Source organism: Eucalyptus grandis, chromosome 6, assembly GCF_016545825.1.
Source record: "Eucalyptus grandis isolate ANBG69807.140 chromosome 6, ASM1654582v1, whole genome shotgun sequence".
Taxonomy (NCBI): domain Eukaryota; kingdom Viridiplantae; phylum Streptophyta; class Magnoliopsida; order Myrtales; family Myrtaceae; genus Eucalyptus; species Eucalyptus grandis.
In genome coordinates, this window is record NC_052617.1 from 30,529,274 (window position 1) to 30,543,867 (window position 14,594).

At 41.1% G+C, this 14,594-nt stretch overlaps 3 protein-coding genes across 3 annotated transcripts; all 3 read left to right on the forward strand.

Annotated features, from left to right (window-relative positions):
* The first annotated feature begins 1,198 nt into the window (after positions 1 to 1,198).
* On the forward strand, positions 1,199 to 3,181 carry LOC104424209 (UDP-glycosyltransferase 90A2). The gene is made up of 3 exons (XM_039314494.1): positions 1,199 to 2,181; positions 2,330 to 2,554; positions 2,860 to 3,181. Exons 1-3 carry the CDS (start codon positions 1,199 to 1,201, stop codon positions 3,179 to 3,181), a joined length of 1,530 nt encoding a protein of 509 aa, XP_039170428.1.
* A 3,752-nt stretch (positions 3,182 to 6,933) lies between these two features.
* Positions 6,934 to 10,474, forward strand: LOC104423261 (protein MANNAN SYNTHESIS-RELATED 2). Its single transcript, XM_010035770.3, has 6 exons — positions 6,934 to 7,244; positions 7,799 to 7,946; positions 8,059 to 8,129; positions 8,765 to 8,850; positions 9,160 to 9,724; positions 10,000 to 10,474. Exons 1-6 carry the CDS (start codon positions 7,143 to 7,145, stop codon positions 10,276 to 10,278), a joined length of 1,251 nt encoding a protein of 416 aa, XP_010034072.2. The 5' UTR covers positions 6,934 to 7,142; the 3' UTR covers positions 10,279 to 10,474.
* A 160-nt stretch (positions 10,475 to 10,634) lies between these two features.
* On the forward strand, positions 10,635 to 12,499 carry LOC108955796 (LOB domain-containing protein 23). Its single transcript, XM_018864291.2, has 2 exons — positions 10,635 to 11,611; positions 12,158 to 12,499. Exons 1-2 carry the CDS (start codon positions 11,456 to 11,458, stop codon positions 12,452 to 12,454), a joined length of 453 nt encoding a protein of 150 aa, XP_018719836.1. The 5' UTR covers positions 10,635 to 11,455; the 3' UTR covers positions 12,455 to 12,499.
* The last annotated feature ends 2,095 nt before the right edge of the window (positions 12,500 to 14,594 follow it).

Sequence of the window (14,594 nt, forward strand, 5' to 3'; positions counted from 1 at the left end):
CTTAATCACCAATATGATCTGAATGATGATATAATTCAATAAAATCAAAGATGTAAATGAGGGGAGGTTTTTCCAGGGGAGAATAGATGGAACGTAGAGTGGATGTTTGAAATACTTCAACAAATCGTTGCTAAGATAGATTAATTAATGTGAACATAGGGTGGACAGTACGCTATCACTTTTTTGTCTTAGTCCCAATTTAAAATTAGAAGAGTCCAAATTAATTGAATACTTACATATAAAATTCCCCAAATTAGTTTTCTATTTATGTAAATAATATGATTGACAATTTGAAGTTAACGTTTGCCTGCTAAAAATGACATACGCACGCGCACATTCAAGTTAACTGAAGAAAGTCAAATCAATCGCATCTGGAATCGGTACGCCATATCTGACCGGATACCTCCCAATATAGACCTGCCATATTTGTCATTTAACTGAGGGAACTGGTCATGACTGATGTGTTTGATGTGGCGCCAAAAAATGCCCCAAGTCTTCAAGCGTGAACGAAGCTCGGTTCAGTCCACAAAAGCCCAAAACTAACGAAATCTGTGATGAGCTAGATGAAAAGTGATTATTTAAATGATGGATCCAACAATGTCAGACATGATTCGTCAGGGCATATCGACGTAGCTGTGTAGGGGAAAGCCGTCGAATAGTGGACCGAGGGACTTCGAAAGTAGCCAGTGATGCTGCGCAGAGAATAACCGTCGAGTAGGGAGCATGTCTGAGCGTCGATCAACCGTCAAGTTACTGACATCTGTTCACATAATTTGTTGTCATACAAATAAAAGAAAAGTTGATTTTTGGTTAAGAGAATATGTCTCGTGGTTAAAAGAAGATTTAATTATAAGTTATAAAAAAAATTTAAAAAAAAAAGAGGTAACTCTTGGTTATAAAAGGAGGTAAGGCAAAGTTTTAAATTTTGAATTTTTTAGAAAATTAGGCATTATTTTTATTGTGTGATCCACATTTATTTAGAAAAAAGTAACAAATCTTGGATTTGATGAACGTGACTAATTCATCAAATTACATGTACTTATATGGAATTATGTAGCAGAGCATTTATATGTTGCCTTTTCTGTCAATGTCTCTCTATTTAATGCCAACTTCTGTTGAAATGGCAAATCGCAATTCTCTCCTAACTCTCCTTCTCCAATACATTGTCCATCTTGATCTCGAGTGAATTCTAGAAGCCATGACAGGGTTGGTCTTGCCATCCCCTAGTGCTCATGTGGTGGTGTTCCCTCACATGGCTCAAGGACATGCACTCCCTTTACTAGACATATGCAAGGCCCTCACAAGTCTCGGTGTCAAAGTCACCATCATCACCACCCCAAAGAATGCCCCACTCATTCTATCAAAGGTTTTGAACTACTCTGAAATCTCCTTGCGCACCATTCAGTTTCCTAGAGTCCCAGAGCTTCTTGAAGGATGTGAGAACACTGCCGATCTTCCTTCCATGGCTCTATTGGTGCCTTTCTTGAAAGCCACCGAGTCCATGAGACCCGCCTTTGAATGTGTTCTCAGGGAGATGTTGGAAGCCAAGTCTCGCCCGCTCTGCGTAATTTCTGATTTCTTCCTGGGATGGACGCTCAATGTGTGTCGGTCTTTCGGAATTCCTAGGATTGTCTTCCATGGGATGGGGGTTTTGTCTATGGTCATCATGAAAGTTGTCAATGAGAATGTCCCATCCATCTTGGCAATGCCCGATTCCGATCCTATTAAATTGCCGAAGTTGAGTATTCCTTTCACAGTTAATAAATGCGACATCACCATTTTAGAGAGGTGCAAAGACCCAAATGACCCTTTCTTGTCTATACTAGCAGCAATTCGAGAGGCAGATGCAAATAGTGAGGGGGTTATCGTCAATAGCTTCGAAGAGCTCGAAGGTGATTATATTGCTGCCCTGGAAAAATTTTACTACCAAGGGGCAAGAGCTTGGTGCATTGGGCCGGCTTTGCTCTATGACCAGAATCAAATAGAGAGGCCTGTGAGATCCAAACAAGCAGACCCATCTCAGTCCTACATCGAGTGGTTGGACGAGCGTGTTGGAAGCGGCGGGGTGATGTATGTATCATTCGGAACACAAGCACACTTGAGTGACATGCAGATGGACAATATAGCTCACGGACTGCAGATGGCAGGGCATCTGTTCATATGGGCAGTGAAATCGACAACGTGGGTGTCGTCGCACAATGGATGGGAGGATCGATTGAAAGGGAGGGGCTTGATCTTGCATAACCGGGTGGACCAAATGGCGCATCTTGTCACACCCGGCAGTAGGCGGGTTCTTAAGTCATTGCGGTTGGAACTCCGTGTTGGAAAGCTTGTCCATGGGGGTGCCAATACTGGCGTGGGCGATGGGTGCTGAACAGCCATTTAATGCTAAGCTTGTGGTGACGAGGTTCAAGGCTGGGGTGATGGTGAGAGAAAGTGGTGTCGGAGGGACAATTGCTAGTGAGGTGATAAGGGATGGAGTTAAGGAGTTGATGGGAGGGGAGAGAGGAAGGCAGGCTAGGGACAGGGCAAGAGAGATTGGTAGATTGGCAAGGCAAGCTGTGGAGAAGAAGGGTGGATCATCCTACAAGAATTTGGGAGGCTTGATTAAATTCCTAAAAGAAAGAGTAAAATAGAGAGCTTAGATAGATAGGTTCTTTCTTTTTATTTGTTTCCAGAAATATTTGGAGGTGGTATCTAAGTAGAAATAAAACATGTAATGAAGTCCCATTGCGCCTTATTTCTCATTCATATGTGAATAGTTTTGGCAAAGTAAATCTTGCCACCCGATGTAGACCTAAAAGCATAACTTACATGTTTCCTCAAATTCATGCTAATTCATGACGCTTGAAACACTAGGATGGCACACACTAATAGATCTCGCATCGCCATCATCACTGTAGTCATGCTAGTCTCGAGGCATAAGGCGCTTTCGTCCCAGCATCGTTTCGGCGAGGGCAAAAGTGTGATCATCATCATGAAGTATCCTAGCAGCACATTCAGGGGTGGAGTAATTAGCTGCACAGTGAGGGTGCAGTTAAAGATCACACTCCTTACAGTAGTAGCAGAAACCGCATACTACCAAGTGGCCGGGTCGGCAGAGTTTGTGTTGATTTCTGAGGACGAGCGGGCGACGTGGGTGATGCGGGTTTGGGAGTTCTCGGGGCAAATTAAGATCTAAAACTTGTGTTGGAAAGGAGAATAAGCGGAGGCGGCTCAAGTTTGTGCCGCAAAGCCAAGACGAAAAATGGAATAAGCAGAATGCTTGCTGATTTGGCACCGAGCCTTAATCTTTTTCCCACCAACTGCCAAGCACTAATTTTTCCCTCAAACCATCGAGCTGAGCCCAAATTTTTCTTTGAGCCCATTGAGTGAATAAATGAGAGAGTGAGCGAGAGTGAGAGAGAAAGGCCGTGAGAAGTGAGTAATAGAGCACGAAACAACTAATGAGAGAGATTGTCCCATCAACAGGTTGAGAGATTTGTCTATTTAAGAGAGATTTTCGGGTAAAAAGTCATTTAGGTATGGAATGGCCGGCCCATCGTCCATGTTGGACTCGCTTTTCGAATAAGAAAGCCATTTTGACTTAAAATTTTATTAAAAAGGGCATTAGGAATTTTTGTCGGAACTTATTGCCAAATATACTAAGTGATTGTTTTTTCTCCGATTTAACAATTAAGTGATAAATTTTTGTACTAAAATGAATATCGCATGAAAATTATGACACTTCTAGCCTTTTCCCCTTAAGTTCGGATTTGAGAGAAGACACGAAGTATTTCTTTTAGAGATTAACTATGTGGATCTAATACAAACTTTGGAGAGCACACATCAAATTCAATGGGAGATGTGCTCACTTACCAGAGAATGCTATGATTTGATTACCCATGGCTCCAGTATTCAGATGGGTTTGTGTTTCAGAGAGACTAACAAAGTTGCTAATTCGATCGCTACGACTCAAAGATAATTTGTCTCCCACGAAATTGGCTCTCTAGCCCACCAGAAGCTTTATGGGTGTTGCACTGTTCTGTAATGAAGCTTCTTCAATGGGTGTTGCTTAGCATTCGAATAAAGTTTTACTCCGACCAAAAGAAACAAACAGATGCGAATATCAATCCTTAAACATGGGATGGAACTCCATTTCTGATGGATTTCATATGGCCAGAGAGGGTAAGGCCAATTTGAAACGGATTGACGAATTCCAGACTCTTCACGTCCTCAGACATCATCAGTATTAACTGATATGATCAGGTGGGTCACATTTCCTGGCTCGGCTCCTGTTCAGAACATCCCCGGTTCGGCCCAAGACCCAGGACTCGCTGCAACAGTAAATCGGACTCAATCGATCCCCCACCACGACAGACTTGGCTTGAAAAAGAAGCGACAAGAGCTAGGCCCAGAAAAGAGGGAGAGAGGACCAACTTGGAGCTGCAAAATCCACAGATGCGCTCCTCAAATCATGCCGGGCCTCTTCCCATCTTCCTCTCGCCAAAAAATAAATGGGAAATTGAGAAACTCTACTTTATGGGGGTATCGTCAGATCTTTCTCATGAGCGCATGTGATTGTTCATCCGAGTCCACTTATTATAAATTCTGTCTCTGTCCCCGTTTCTCTTGTCTACACCTGCCCCAATATCTAAATAAACAAGAGAGCACATGTGTTGAAAATATATAAAATTCGAGAAACCCTCTCGTCTGCCACAATAATAACGGGGCCTCAAAAATATAAAAAGTATGAAAAGAAGGATCGAAAACAGGAGATCACGTGATGGACCCGGAATTCATATGACCATCTGGTCCAGGCCTTTGATGGATGTATTGATTGATTAGTAATCTCTGCTGAGGTCTTCTTGATCCATCATGGGTTTCCTTCTTCCCCCTTCATCAATTAAATTGACGAAGAAGGTTGAGCAGTCTCGGTCCTCTAACTCCCACTGACAGCAGCAATGATGAAGCCGCTTGCTTTGCACAAAATTGAGAGGCTTTTTCTCAGTCGGTCTCGACACTCCATGGAAACTGCTAGATATCGAGAGTACATCTAGATTCGAGCGTGCATTGAAAATTATTGCATATTCTATTCTACCGTCATTTAAGTTGGGGCGTTTCAATCACTCATTATTATTATTATTATTATCATGGTTTCGTTTGGTTTTGATTAGTCTGATGGGCCTGACAAACATGAAATTGATTAGTACAAGTTTGCACATTCTTTACCGTGCCGGACGTATAGTGTGCTAATTGGTCAGATCCAGTCGCCGGAAGAATAAATTATTGACTATTATATCGTATGGTCCTCCCAAATTGATAAAGTTTTAATGTATCTTGACTTGGGATCCATTGTCTGAGGCGGATTGGCAGGTGAGCTTGCCCGCTGATTTTTGACAGTTTCGACATTTCTTTCTTCGCTTTCCTTGATTTACGCTCCCTTCCTTTGGTATTTTCTTCCTGATTAGAGGAGGTTGGTTTTTCCTTCTTTTGGCTGTTTTCTTGTTTACTCCGTGGGAGACGCTCCTTTGGCTCAATATGCGGAAATTTGAATTTCCAAATTATGTTCTTCGCTGAGTTGATACTAGTTGAAAGATAAGCAATAAATTCACAAAATTCACTTGCTTATAACGTTGTCCAGTTAAAATGATCGGAAATACTAGTTCTTTAGACTTTAATACAAATGAGATTAACGTGACTATTAGACAAAACGGTAGTTATAAATTCTAGAAAAGTATGAACTATATAGATTCAAATTTAGTTAAATAGGAAATAGTACATAATTAAACAAGAGGATGGATCTTTGGTCACGAGTGCATAAAGCAATTATGAAAATTGAGATGTGCACACTTGTCAAAAGATCTATCTAAGTAGTGTCTATGATTTTATGTATAAATTTCATATATGTGTGTGTGTGTGTGTGTGTGTGTGTGTGTGTGTGTATTGGTGGGGACATTATTGTCACGGGATATTCCCTGGTATATAAGCGTTGCTCCCATCCCCCCATCGTTTGGACTTGCATCGACCTGCAAGGATCTTGGATTTACGTGGCTTACCAATGCAATTAGTAGGTAATGTCTTTGTGGTCAAATGGAATCAATCTCTAACAGACACAACCCCTTTTGTTTCTCCGGGGAGGACCCTCTTTCCCAAGGCCAATGAAGATGGAAATTCACCATCTGGCTCTCTTGTCCAACATCGATTACGCGCCCTTGACACGACAAGTATCACATGACAATCATTACCTTTTACGTGTTGCTCCTCACTCATGATGGAGTAATTATCACCCAATTGTCTGCAACACTCAAACTTCTTTTTCCTTGTGACTTACCAGGTTCTTCTGCTAATCCTTATTCTGTCTCTAGCTCCTAGCACTAATCAATTCAGCAATTCGACCAAAAAGCAAAAAAAAAAATAATAATAATAAAGTCAGCAAGAATCCTTGGTCATCTGGTCTGTCTGAACATGTGATAATTGGGAAGTATAGGTCCACCATTAATGCTTGCTTAGTAGGCTGGGGGCTAAAAAGGGGAGATGGTTTTTTACTGTTTTGGAAATGACCTCAATTTTGGAAATTACCTCTAATCACTATCTCTCCCCAGTAGGAGCAGGTACACCATACAACTACATATGTTTATCCATCTTCCAATCTGTACCCTTGTCTTTTTGGCAAGGAATTTACCCAGTTTCTTACAAGGAAAGAAGAGAGGAGATATTACCTTGATATTGCATTGTATTATCTGTTTTATAGGTGTCCCCACACTAAATCAAACTTTGGAAAAAGAGGAAAGAGAAAGTAATTTGGTGGGGTTGGTTTTTCTTCTTCTTTTTTCCTTTTTTTTTTTTTTTATCAAGAGATTAGCAAGAAACAAAATTGGAGCAGGAAATTTAGGCAGCCCATCATTTTCCGGGAAACTGTCGGTGGTGTTATAAGCTCCTAAGCAAGAAATAAAGAAGAGAGAGAGAGAGAGAGAGAGAGAGAGAGAGAAACAGAGCAGACTCTGGTTGCTCTTCCATTGTCGTTGAACTTTGCACTCAGAGCCTCTCATTCTCTCTCAAGCTGAAGCTCTCACCACGTTTGCCTCTCCCTTCATCTCCCTAGACTGAGAGAGCCCCGAGAGAAGTGGAGAGAGACAGGATCTAGAGAGAGAGAGAGCGCAATGGGTGTGGATTTGAGGCAAGTGGTGGCTGGAATTCTGACGATAACCATGTTCGTAATGCTGGGTCAGATGATCAAAAGAGACCATTTTGATTCTGTCGAAGTAAGTAGGAATTCTACATTTGATTCTCTGGCTTTCGCTTCTGTATCTGTTCCAATTATCCTCGAATGGCTCCTTTTTGCGCTAGATATGCACGGGCGTTTTGTCCCGAGATTTACGTTTTTCCTCTCTTTAGGCTCTCTTCTCGGATACCCACCAAGTAATTATCAGTACTACGCCCATATATCACTTTTTCTTTTCAATTGGCATTGCTTGGGTGATCAGCTTATGGGCGAATTAGTTGGTAAAAGTTCAGTCTTTGAGCTACGTTGCACGCATCGTACTGTTTACATCTGGGTACTGGAGAGATGGTGAGAATTGCCGAAGAGATTTCGAAAGTATTCTTTTTTTTTCTTTTTTTCTTTTTTTCCCGAGAATGATTGTGTCGATGCAACAAAGGAAGACAAACGATACATCTTGAACTGTGGGTTCCCAGCGATAACACGAGATGTGCATATACCTATATGCAAACTCTGGATCTTGGTTGCAAACATGGACATATTGGCTGCTTCTATGTTTGCAGATGAATTGATGTTGTTTGTTATGTTCTGTTAAAGGAAAAACTTCCGGGACTGTCGGATGATGCCCGTTTTGACGATAGCAAGTTAGAAGGGAAGTCGCTGGTTTCACTGTCTAAAAGGAATAAGGGTCCTTGGAAAGAAGAAAGCCAAGAGCTGAAACAATGCTGGAGCAGACCTACTTCCGGTACTTTTAGTTGCATTTGGTCCTAGTGATTCACTGTATTCCTGCCATTGCGGGGATGCTGACTGAAAGTGCTTGTGTCTCTGCCTGTTTTTGCCTCAATTTTGGTTTACAGACTTAGTAGAGGACTCAAAGGGCTTTGTCACTTTCTCATTGACCAATGGTCCCGAATACCATGTTTCCCAGGTAAATCATGCATCTAGTGGATTTAATTATCATGCCGGTTTACATTTCCATAACTATTAGTTTCTCAGTCAACTGTATTCTTCATGATGTGGAACTATCTTCACATGCAGTGCTTCCTTTGCTGGACATCTGCAATTCCTAATTTCACCACCCAAATAGTTTCGGCTAGATATTTCTCAAAGCATTTTCAATGATGCCTTTTCTTACATTTTCATCTCTTAGTGATGTTCAATCTTTGTGGTCTTTAGCTCAACTCATACATATAAACTGTCCATGTGCTGATGCACTCCAATGTTTACTGGAAAGGACTTTTTTAGCATAAGTTCTTGCCAGTTCTTAAAAGTTAAACATTGCTTTTGCATTTTCAAAGTATCCTCATCTTGTGTCCATTTCTTAGCAGAGTTTCTGCTGCATTTTCAAACTGAAGTTCATGCAATGTTAGCAACAAAGATAGTATGATAGCTGTTTTGATATTGAGGAAGCATTTTCCAAGATTAATGAGATAAATGAGATTGAGGCAATTCCTCTTAGACGATGCTGATTTTGGACTACATAGAATAATGTACTGGTTAATAGGAAATAACACCATGCTCTCTCTCTCTCTCAAAAGGCCTTATTTTGTATAAATTCTTCAGATTGCAGCTGCAGTGGTAGTAGCAAAATATTTAGGAGCAACTCTAGTACTCCCTGACATCAGAGGAAGCAAACCAGGGGATCGGAGGTTTGTAGCACTGTGCATTTGTGTTCTCTGATTTTTCCGTGGATACCCAATTTCCAAAAATTATTGTCGAGGAAAATACCAGTCTCTAGAAAAGCAAAATCCTCTGACTAAAATAAAGTTAATCATTCTATAGTACACTTACCACATCTCATAGATATGTCCAACAAAACTAAGGTCTCAATTGGATTCTAGGATCCATGACAAGGCCTATCTTAAGTATCATAAATAAAAATAGAACATATGAGCTTGCCAGATAATAGTAGAGAGCCTGTTCTCTGTGTTTGTGCCTGATATGCATGCATTCTTCAGGAGCTTTGGAGAGATATATGATGTTGATAAGTTTGTAAGAAGCCTGGATGGAATTGTCAGAGTAGCAAAAGAAACACCTTCTGGTATATCAGCACGGAATCTTGCGGTTGTCAAGGTCCCAAATACAGTGACAGAAGAGTACATTGTGGATCATGTTGAACCTAAATTTAAGTCCAAGGGTAACATTAGACTGGCAACTTACTTCTCCTCAGTAAACATGAAAAAGCCTAGTCAAAAGAGTGAACTTGATTCTACATCATGTTTGGCTATGTTTGGAACTTTGGAGTTGCAGCCAGAGGTAAATGAAGTCGTTGACTCCATGGTTGAGCGTCTGAGAACATTGAGTCGGAAATCTGATGGTCATTTCTTAGCAGTGGACCTAAGGGTAGACATGTTGGAAAACAAGAATTGCCAAGGGACAAAAAGTTGTTTTGGCACGCAAGAGGTTTTGGAGTTTCTGCAGAAGATTGGTATTGACAAGGATACCACAATCTATTTAACTCAATCAAGGTGGGATAGCAGCCTTAATGCTCTGAAGAAGTTTTTTCCCAAAACTTACACCAAGGTGAGATACTTCTTTGTTGTTTTCCTTTCAGTGAGCATTCAAATCTGTTCACCATGGCAGCATTCTACAAACTACTGGTCTAAGAATTTATGTTAACCTGCTTTCTTGAAAGAGTTTTGTCTTGGTCAATGAAATAGTACCTTAATCTTTTGGTTGACACTCAATTTACTAATAATGTTTTTTCTAAGCATCCTTCTCAGGTAATATATCTTAGGTTCTAGAAAGACTGACATTGTTCTGATGGATCCTTTTTGGCCTGTAAAATCTTTGAGCAGGAAGGGATAATGCCAGTAGACAAGAAGTCCAAGTTCCTTGATTCAGAAGGTTCAGAATATGAGAAAGTCATTGACTACTACATATGTTCTCAAAGTGACATTTTTGTACCAGCGATCTCAGGCTTGTTTTACGCCAATGTAGCCGGTAACAGGATTGCATCTGGAAAGACTCAGATACTTGTTCCAGCCAACATTGAGGGTTCATCTGCATCAGCCGCCAATTATATCTCCACCTACGTTTCGAAGAAGAACCATTTGGCTTATTCATGTTTTTGCTAGGTCTCTGTAAAAAAGAAGCCACAAGACAGAAGGAAGCCCTACAGACATGGTCTTTTTGTGCGTGTGCCTCATCATTTTTTCTATAAGCAGACAGAATGATTGGTTATACTGTATGGTCCCCTGCAATTGTACCAAGAAACCCTTCTGAAGTCTTTGTTAAGGTGATTTATCAATATGATCTTCAAATATTTAGTGATTCCCAATGACAGTGTGCTCCAACTCTATACGATGTGCCAGGGCCTCTTCCGTGGTTATCTCTGGCACCAACCATTATGTAATTTGAAATAGAAAGGGGACTTACAAGATGCCATTTCCTTGATTACTTGGGAGTTGAGACATTACCAAGGATTGTGCCATTTCAGAAGAAATAGCTGGAGCGTAGGGCCTTGCAATCTGACCGGATTAAACCATCCTCGAGCTTTTTGAATACTTCATCTCTCAAAAGTCAAGCTTAGCCCTACTCTTACTACAAATCTTCTTACCTTAAGATTGTGAGGGCATCTTTGCTCATCCGGAAAGGCCGGTGATATTTTGATTCCCTCACGCATCGATATGTACGTTGTAGCTTATGTTCATCCACTGGTTTGAGTCATGTATATGCTTTACTTTTCGAAGCAAGTCGAGGTCCGTATAGCTAGAATGAAATAACTATTTCACGTGACTAGCAAGTAGCGACTCGAAGTAGCTTTTATTTTGTACATATTAGTAAAGAAATAGCACTCCCGTTGTAGGTTAAGGCAATCTCTTGATTCAACCTTTTTTCTGGCCATGGCTAAAAACTCACATCATGAACTGACATGCCCCCAAATCAATGTCCTTTTCTTGCTCGAGGGAATGCACTCGTCTTGGTTTTACCGTTATATCTCTCTAAGTATACAATGCACCTGCCTTGGTATGATTGGCTTATCAACTTTCATCATTTGGAGGAATTTGTGTCAAATTGCTTCCATTTCCTCACCACTTTCCATACATCTACTGAGGATCTTTCGAAAAAGTAGCCGTTTTCACCTTCCATATTTGCATCAGAATTCTAAAATGACCAAATCATGAGATGGATCCGACAATGTCCAGTCTTAGCATTATATACATTTGAAGGTCTACGTGGTCCCATCAGAATCAGAATTCGGGTGTGATTTTCTGGAGACTTTTGGTGTGCAAAATCTTTTGAGAATCTCAAATGTCGAGCTTTAGTAGATGTGCCGCGTGCAAATATCTGAGAAGAAAATGCCCTCAAGATTGCATATTGGCTCCTTATTTCCCTTCCTCGAATCCACAAAGATTTGCTTGTGTCCATAAGATCTTTGGTGCCAGCAACGTCACTAAAATGCTTCAGGTCAGTTCATATGCTTTTTGAGTATTAATCCCCAAAAAACAAAATGTTCGAATCTCTCTTTCATACAAGGCAATGTCTCAATGGTTTGTTGACAACTTCTTCAATGCAGCTTTTCCATATTATGTTTCACTTGTGCATATATTTCATAGATAGTTTAGAAATGTCGGCATCCGTGTCTCTAGTGATAATTATGCCGTGCAACCAAGTTTTCTGGCTAAAGAAAAATGAAATCAAGTCGCACGTATTGAACATGCAAAAGAGTGGTAGTATATTTGCTGCTTTTAGTGTACTAAATGAATATGGTACTTAAACAGAAGCTCGCGGAAGTTAATGATTGTCCGTTGTTTCTCTAATGATATCGTTCATGCTCGAAATTCCGGTCATGTACTTCAAATTAACTAGCCCTGTTTGCCGTGGGAGAGGATAAAGGAATCTATAATAGCACGAAGGTGGGGGATCCTTTCTGCATCTCTTTGAATAACAATTTGTCCATTTGTTTCATGATTTTTGGTGATTAATTGTAATTCCATGGCAATGATGGAGCAGCAAGTCCCGGGGCATTTACGGGCGGAAGCAGCAGAGTGCATTTCATATGAAGCAACAGCCAGGGTTCAAGACCCCGTCTATGGATGCGTTGGAATCATCACTCAACTGCAACAACAAATCACGCAGATTCACAGTGAGATAATGAAGATTAAGGGTGAAATGGTTGCCCATCGATCTGCACACCCACAACACCTCCCATCACCACAGCCACAAGGTGAACCTTCCTGGTTCAGTTCCACTCATCGGCAGGAGCAGGACAACTTTCAATCGGACAAGCATCTATCTGGAAACTTCTAAGCTAGTCAAATCGATGCGTTCTGTAGTTTCTCTCTATGCATCTTCAAACCGTAATCAATTTTGCATATCTGGTAGCAGAGACCCGGTTTCCTAACTGCATCATCGTATGGAAGAATAATTCCTGCATATGTCAACTTCATCTCGAAATCCCATCTACCCTCGGATTCTGAGAAAACTGATCCCCCAACTTTCGCTGTCTACAATACATCATCAGCTTGCACACAAGTATTCAGGTATCATCTCATACAAATTTGACTAGAAATTGTACAGAGAACCCTCAGCACAGACTAAACATGCATCTCGCTCCCACTTGTTAAGATGCCAACACACATCTTTTTCAGGTTGTATTTGTATAGCTTCATAAAAGATACTCCATTAAAGAAACATTCCGCAGTCACGGAGCACCTCCATCCCTTGCAACTGCAAAAAAATCAAGTCGGGTAAGCAATGTGGTAGATTCACCTAGGCAAGCTCCACACTTTGCACTTATAAGCTTCTTATTTACACGTAGTGGATGGTACTACTGTGACACCCTCGATTTTTGACCCGATAATTATAAATGGACCGGTATGGGCTTAGAATGTTGAAAGTGGACCATATGACAAGCCCGCTGGGCCGTAAGGAAGACATGAACTTAAAAATTTAATGGTCCGTGCGAAGACAACGAGCGTGGGCTTGACGGGGCAAATGATGGGCTATAAGTTGGGCTAGGCATGGGAATGGCCGAGATTGAACTCGATAGAGATGGTTTAGGGCTGGTGGACCATGAAATGAGCCCAGTGAAATCAATAGTGCGTATGTGAGGCTCGAATCGAGCGGAAAGAACTCTACTTTTATGACTAGGATTTTAAATTAATCATGTACGAATTTGATTTAGGATCCTATTAAAAATTTACGCGTGACTATAATCCTTTGAACACTAATCTCAATATTTTCTTGTGATTCTTTCTTTGTTTTTTATTATAGGTTAATGTTGAGATATTAGCGTGTTAATTAGGCTCATATGGGCTAATAGACCCTCGTAATTTTGAGGGGACCAAAATTTGTGGGGTTCGGGACAAACCAAATGGAAAACATTAAAAACAAATGATTTGATCATGACAAAGATTAGTACTTAACCCCAACCCTTCCCATGAAAACCAAGTATAGTGCATGAAGGAAATTTTATGCAAAAAGTAGTCTACCCCATATTCTTAAGGTCTCTTTAGTACTGAAAATCTTCATGGGAATCACCACACCATCATTGCCTTCTATCATCATTGTTGTTCATCAGCATTCATAACTAAATCTACAAACATTCTTATAAAAATTTCCCCTCTGCCCACACACCCCCTCCCACCCACATTCTCTCTCTCTCTCCATTCTCCTTCTTCTTCCTTTTCTCCCCCTCGGCTCAAGCTGAACAGCCGCTCCTCGTCCCCAACGTCTTCCTCCTCGGTTTTGAGTTGTGAGGGCTGTTCCTTGGAGAGCAAACAGTGAGCAAGCAAACCCGAACCACCACATAAGCAAACGGTGAGGTGCGGATCGAGCAGGTCAAGAGCGATTCTTGTTCTGATGATTTTGTTTTTGGCTCGTTTGGGCTGGTCGCGGGGCTGAATGGGTACTCAGTGACTTGCATGTGAGGATCATGGACGGTTTGGTATAGATCAGGGCCAGAGGGAAGCTGTGGTTCGTCGTTGCTAGGTAGGACAGTCAGATGAGTTGCGAAATAGGTTTGCATGTTGGCTTGGGGAGGCCGTGGGTTCAGTCGTGGCTTTGGATGAGATTTTCGAGTTGTTCATGAGGAATAACTAGCATTTTGGTGTTGTGCATGTGTGGTCAAGGCTCAAAATGTGGTTTGTAAGAGAGCTAAATAAGTAGGAGTGGCCAAATGTAGACTTTGGAGTCCACGGGTGGTCTATTCGGGAAGGAAAGCTCGTAGACGTTGCTGGTTTGTGGATTTTCTGTCATCAAATGTGCTAGTATTTGGACGAACTTGTCTCCTTAAAGTTGTTCTAAGAATCCTAAGCTACAACATGCCATTTTTGTGGAATTTTCTTGTAAGAGTTGACTAGTGTAGGAGCGAAAACTGGTAGAACGAGTTTGCTGTCATAGGTTTCGCGTCCAAGGCTTAGTGTGTTCTGTGATCTATTTAGAAATT

What these genes read in the sequence shown, in the direction of transcription:
- LOC104424209 (XM_039314494.1), top strand. Translation starts at nt 1,199, where the DNA reads ATGACAGGGTTGGTCTTGCCATCCCCTAGTGCTCATGTGGTGGTGTTC. An exon ending in TGGGCAGTGAAATCGACAAC is followed by an intron (nt 2,182 to 2,329) that starts GTGGGTGTCGTC and finishes CGTGTTGGAAAG; the next exon opens with CTTGTCCATGGGGGTGCCAA. An exon ending in GAGATTGGTAGATTGGCAAG is followed by an intron (nt 2,555 to 2,859) that starts GCAAGCTGTGGA and finishes TTGAAACACTAG; the next exon opens with GATGGCACACACTAATAGAT.
- LOC108955796 (XM_018864291.2), top strand. Translation starts at nt 11,456, where the DNA reads ATGTCGAGCTTTAGTAGATGTGCCGCGTGCAAATATCTGAGAAGAAAA. An exon ending in ACGTCACTAAAATGCTTCAG is followed by an intron (nt 11,612 to 12,157) that starts GTCAGTTCATAT and finishes ATGATGGAGCAG; the next exon opens with CAAGTCCCGGGGCATTTACG.
- LOC104423261 (XM_010035770.3), top strand. Translation starts at nt 7,143, where the DNA reads ATGGGTGTGGATTTGAGGCAAGTGGTGGCTGGAATTCTGACGATAACC. An exon ending in ACCATTTTGATTCTGTCGAA is followed by an intron (nt 7,245 to 7,798) that starts GTAAGTAGGAAT and finishes GTTCTGTTAAAG; the next exon opens with GAAAAACTTCCGGGACTGTC. An exon ending in AGCAAACCAGGGGATCGGAG is followed by an intron (nt 8,851 to 9,159) that starts GTTTGTAGCACT and finishes TGCATTCTTCAG; the next exon opens with GAGCTTTGGAGAGATATATG.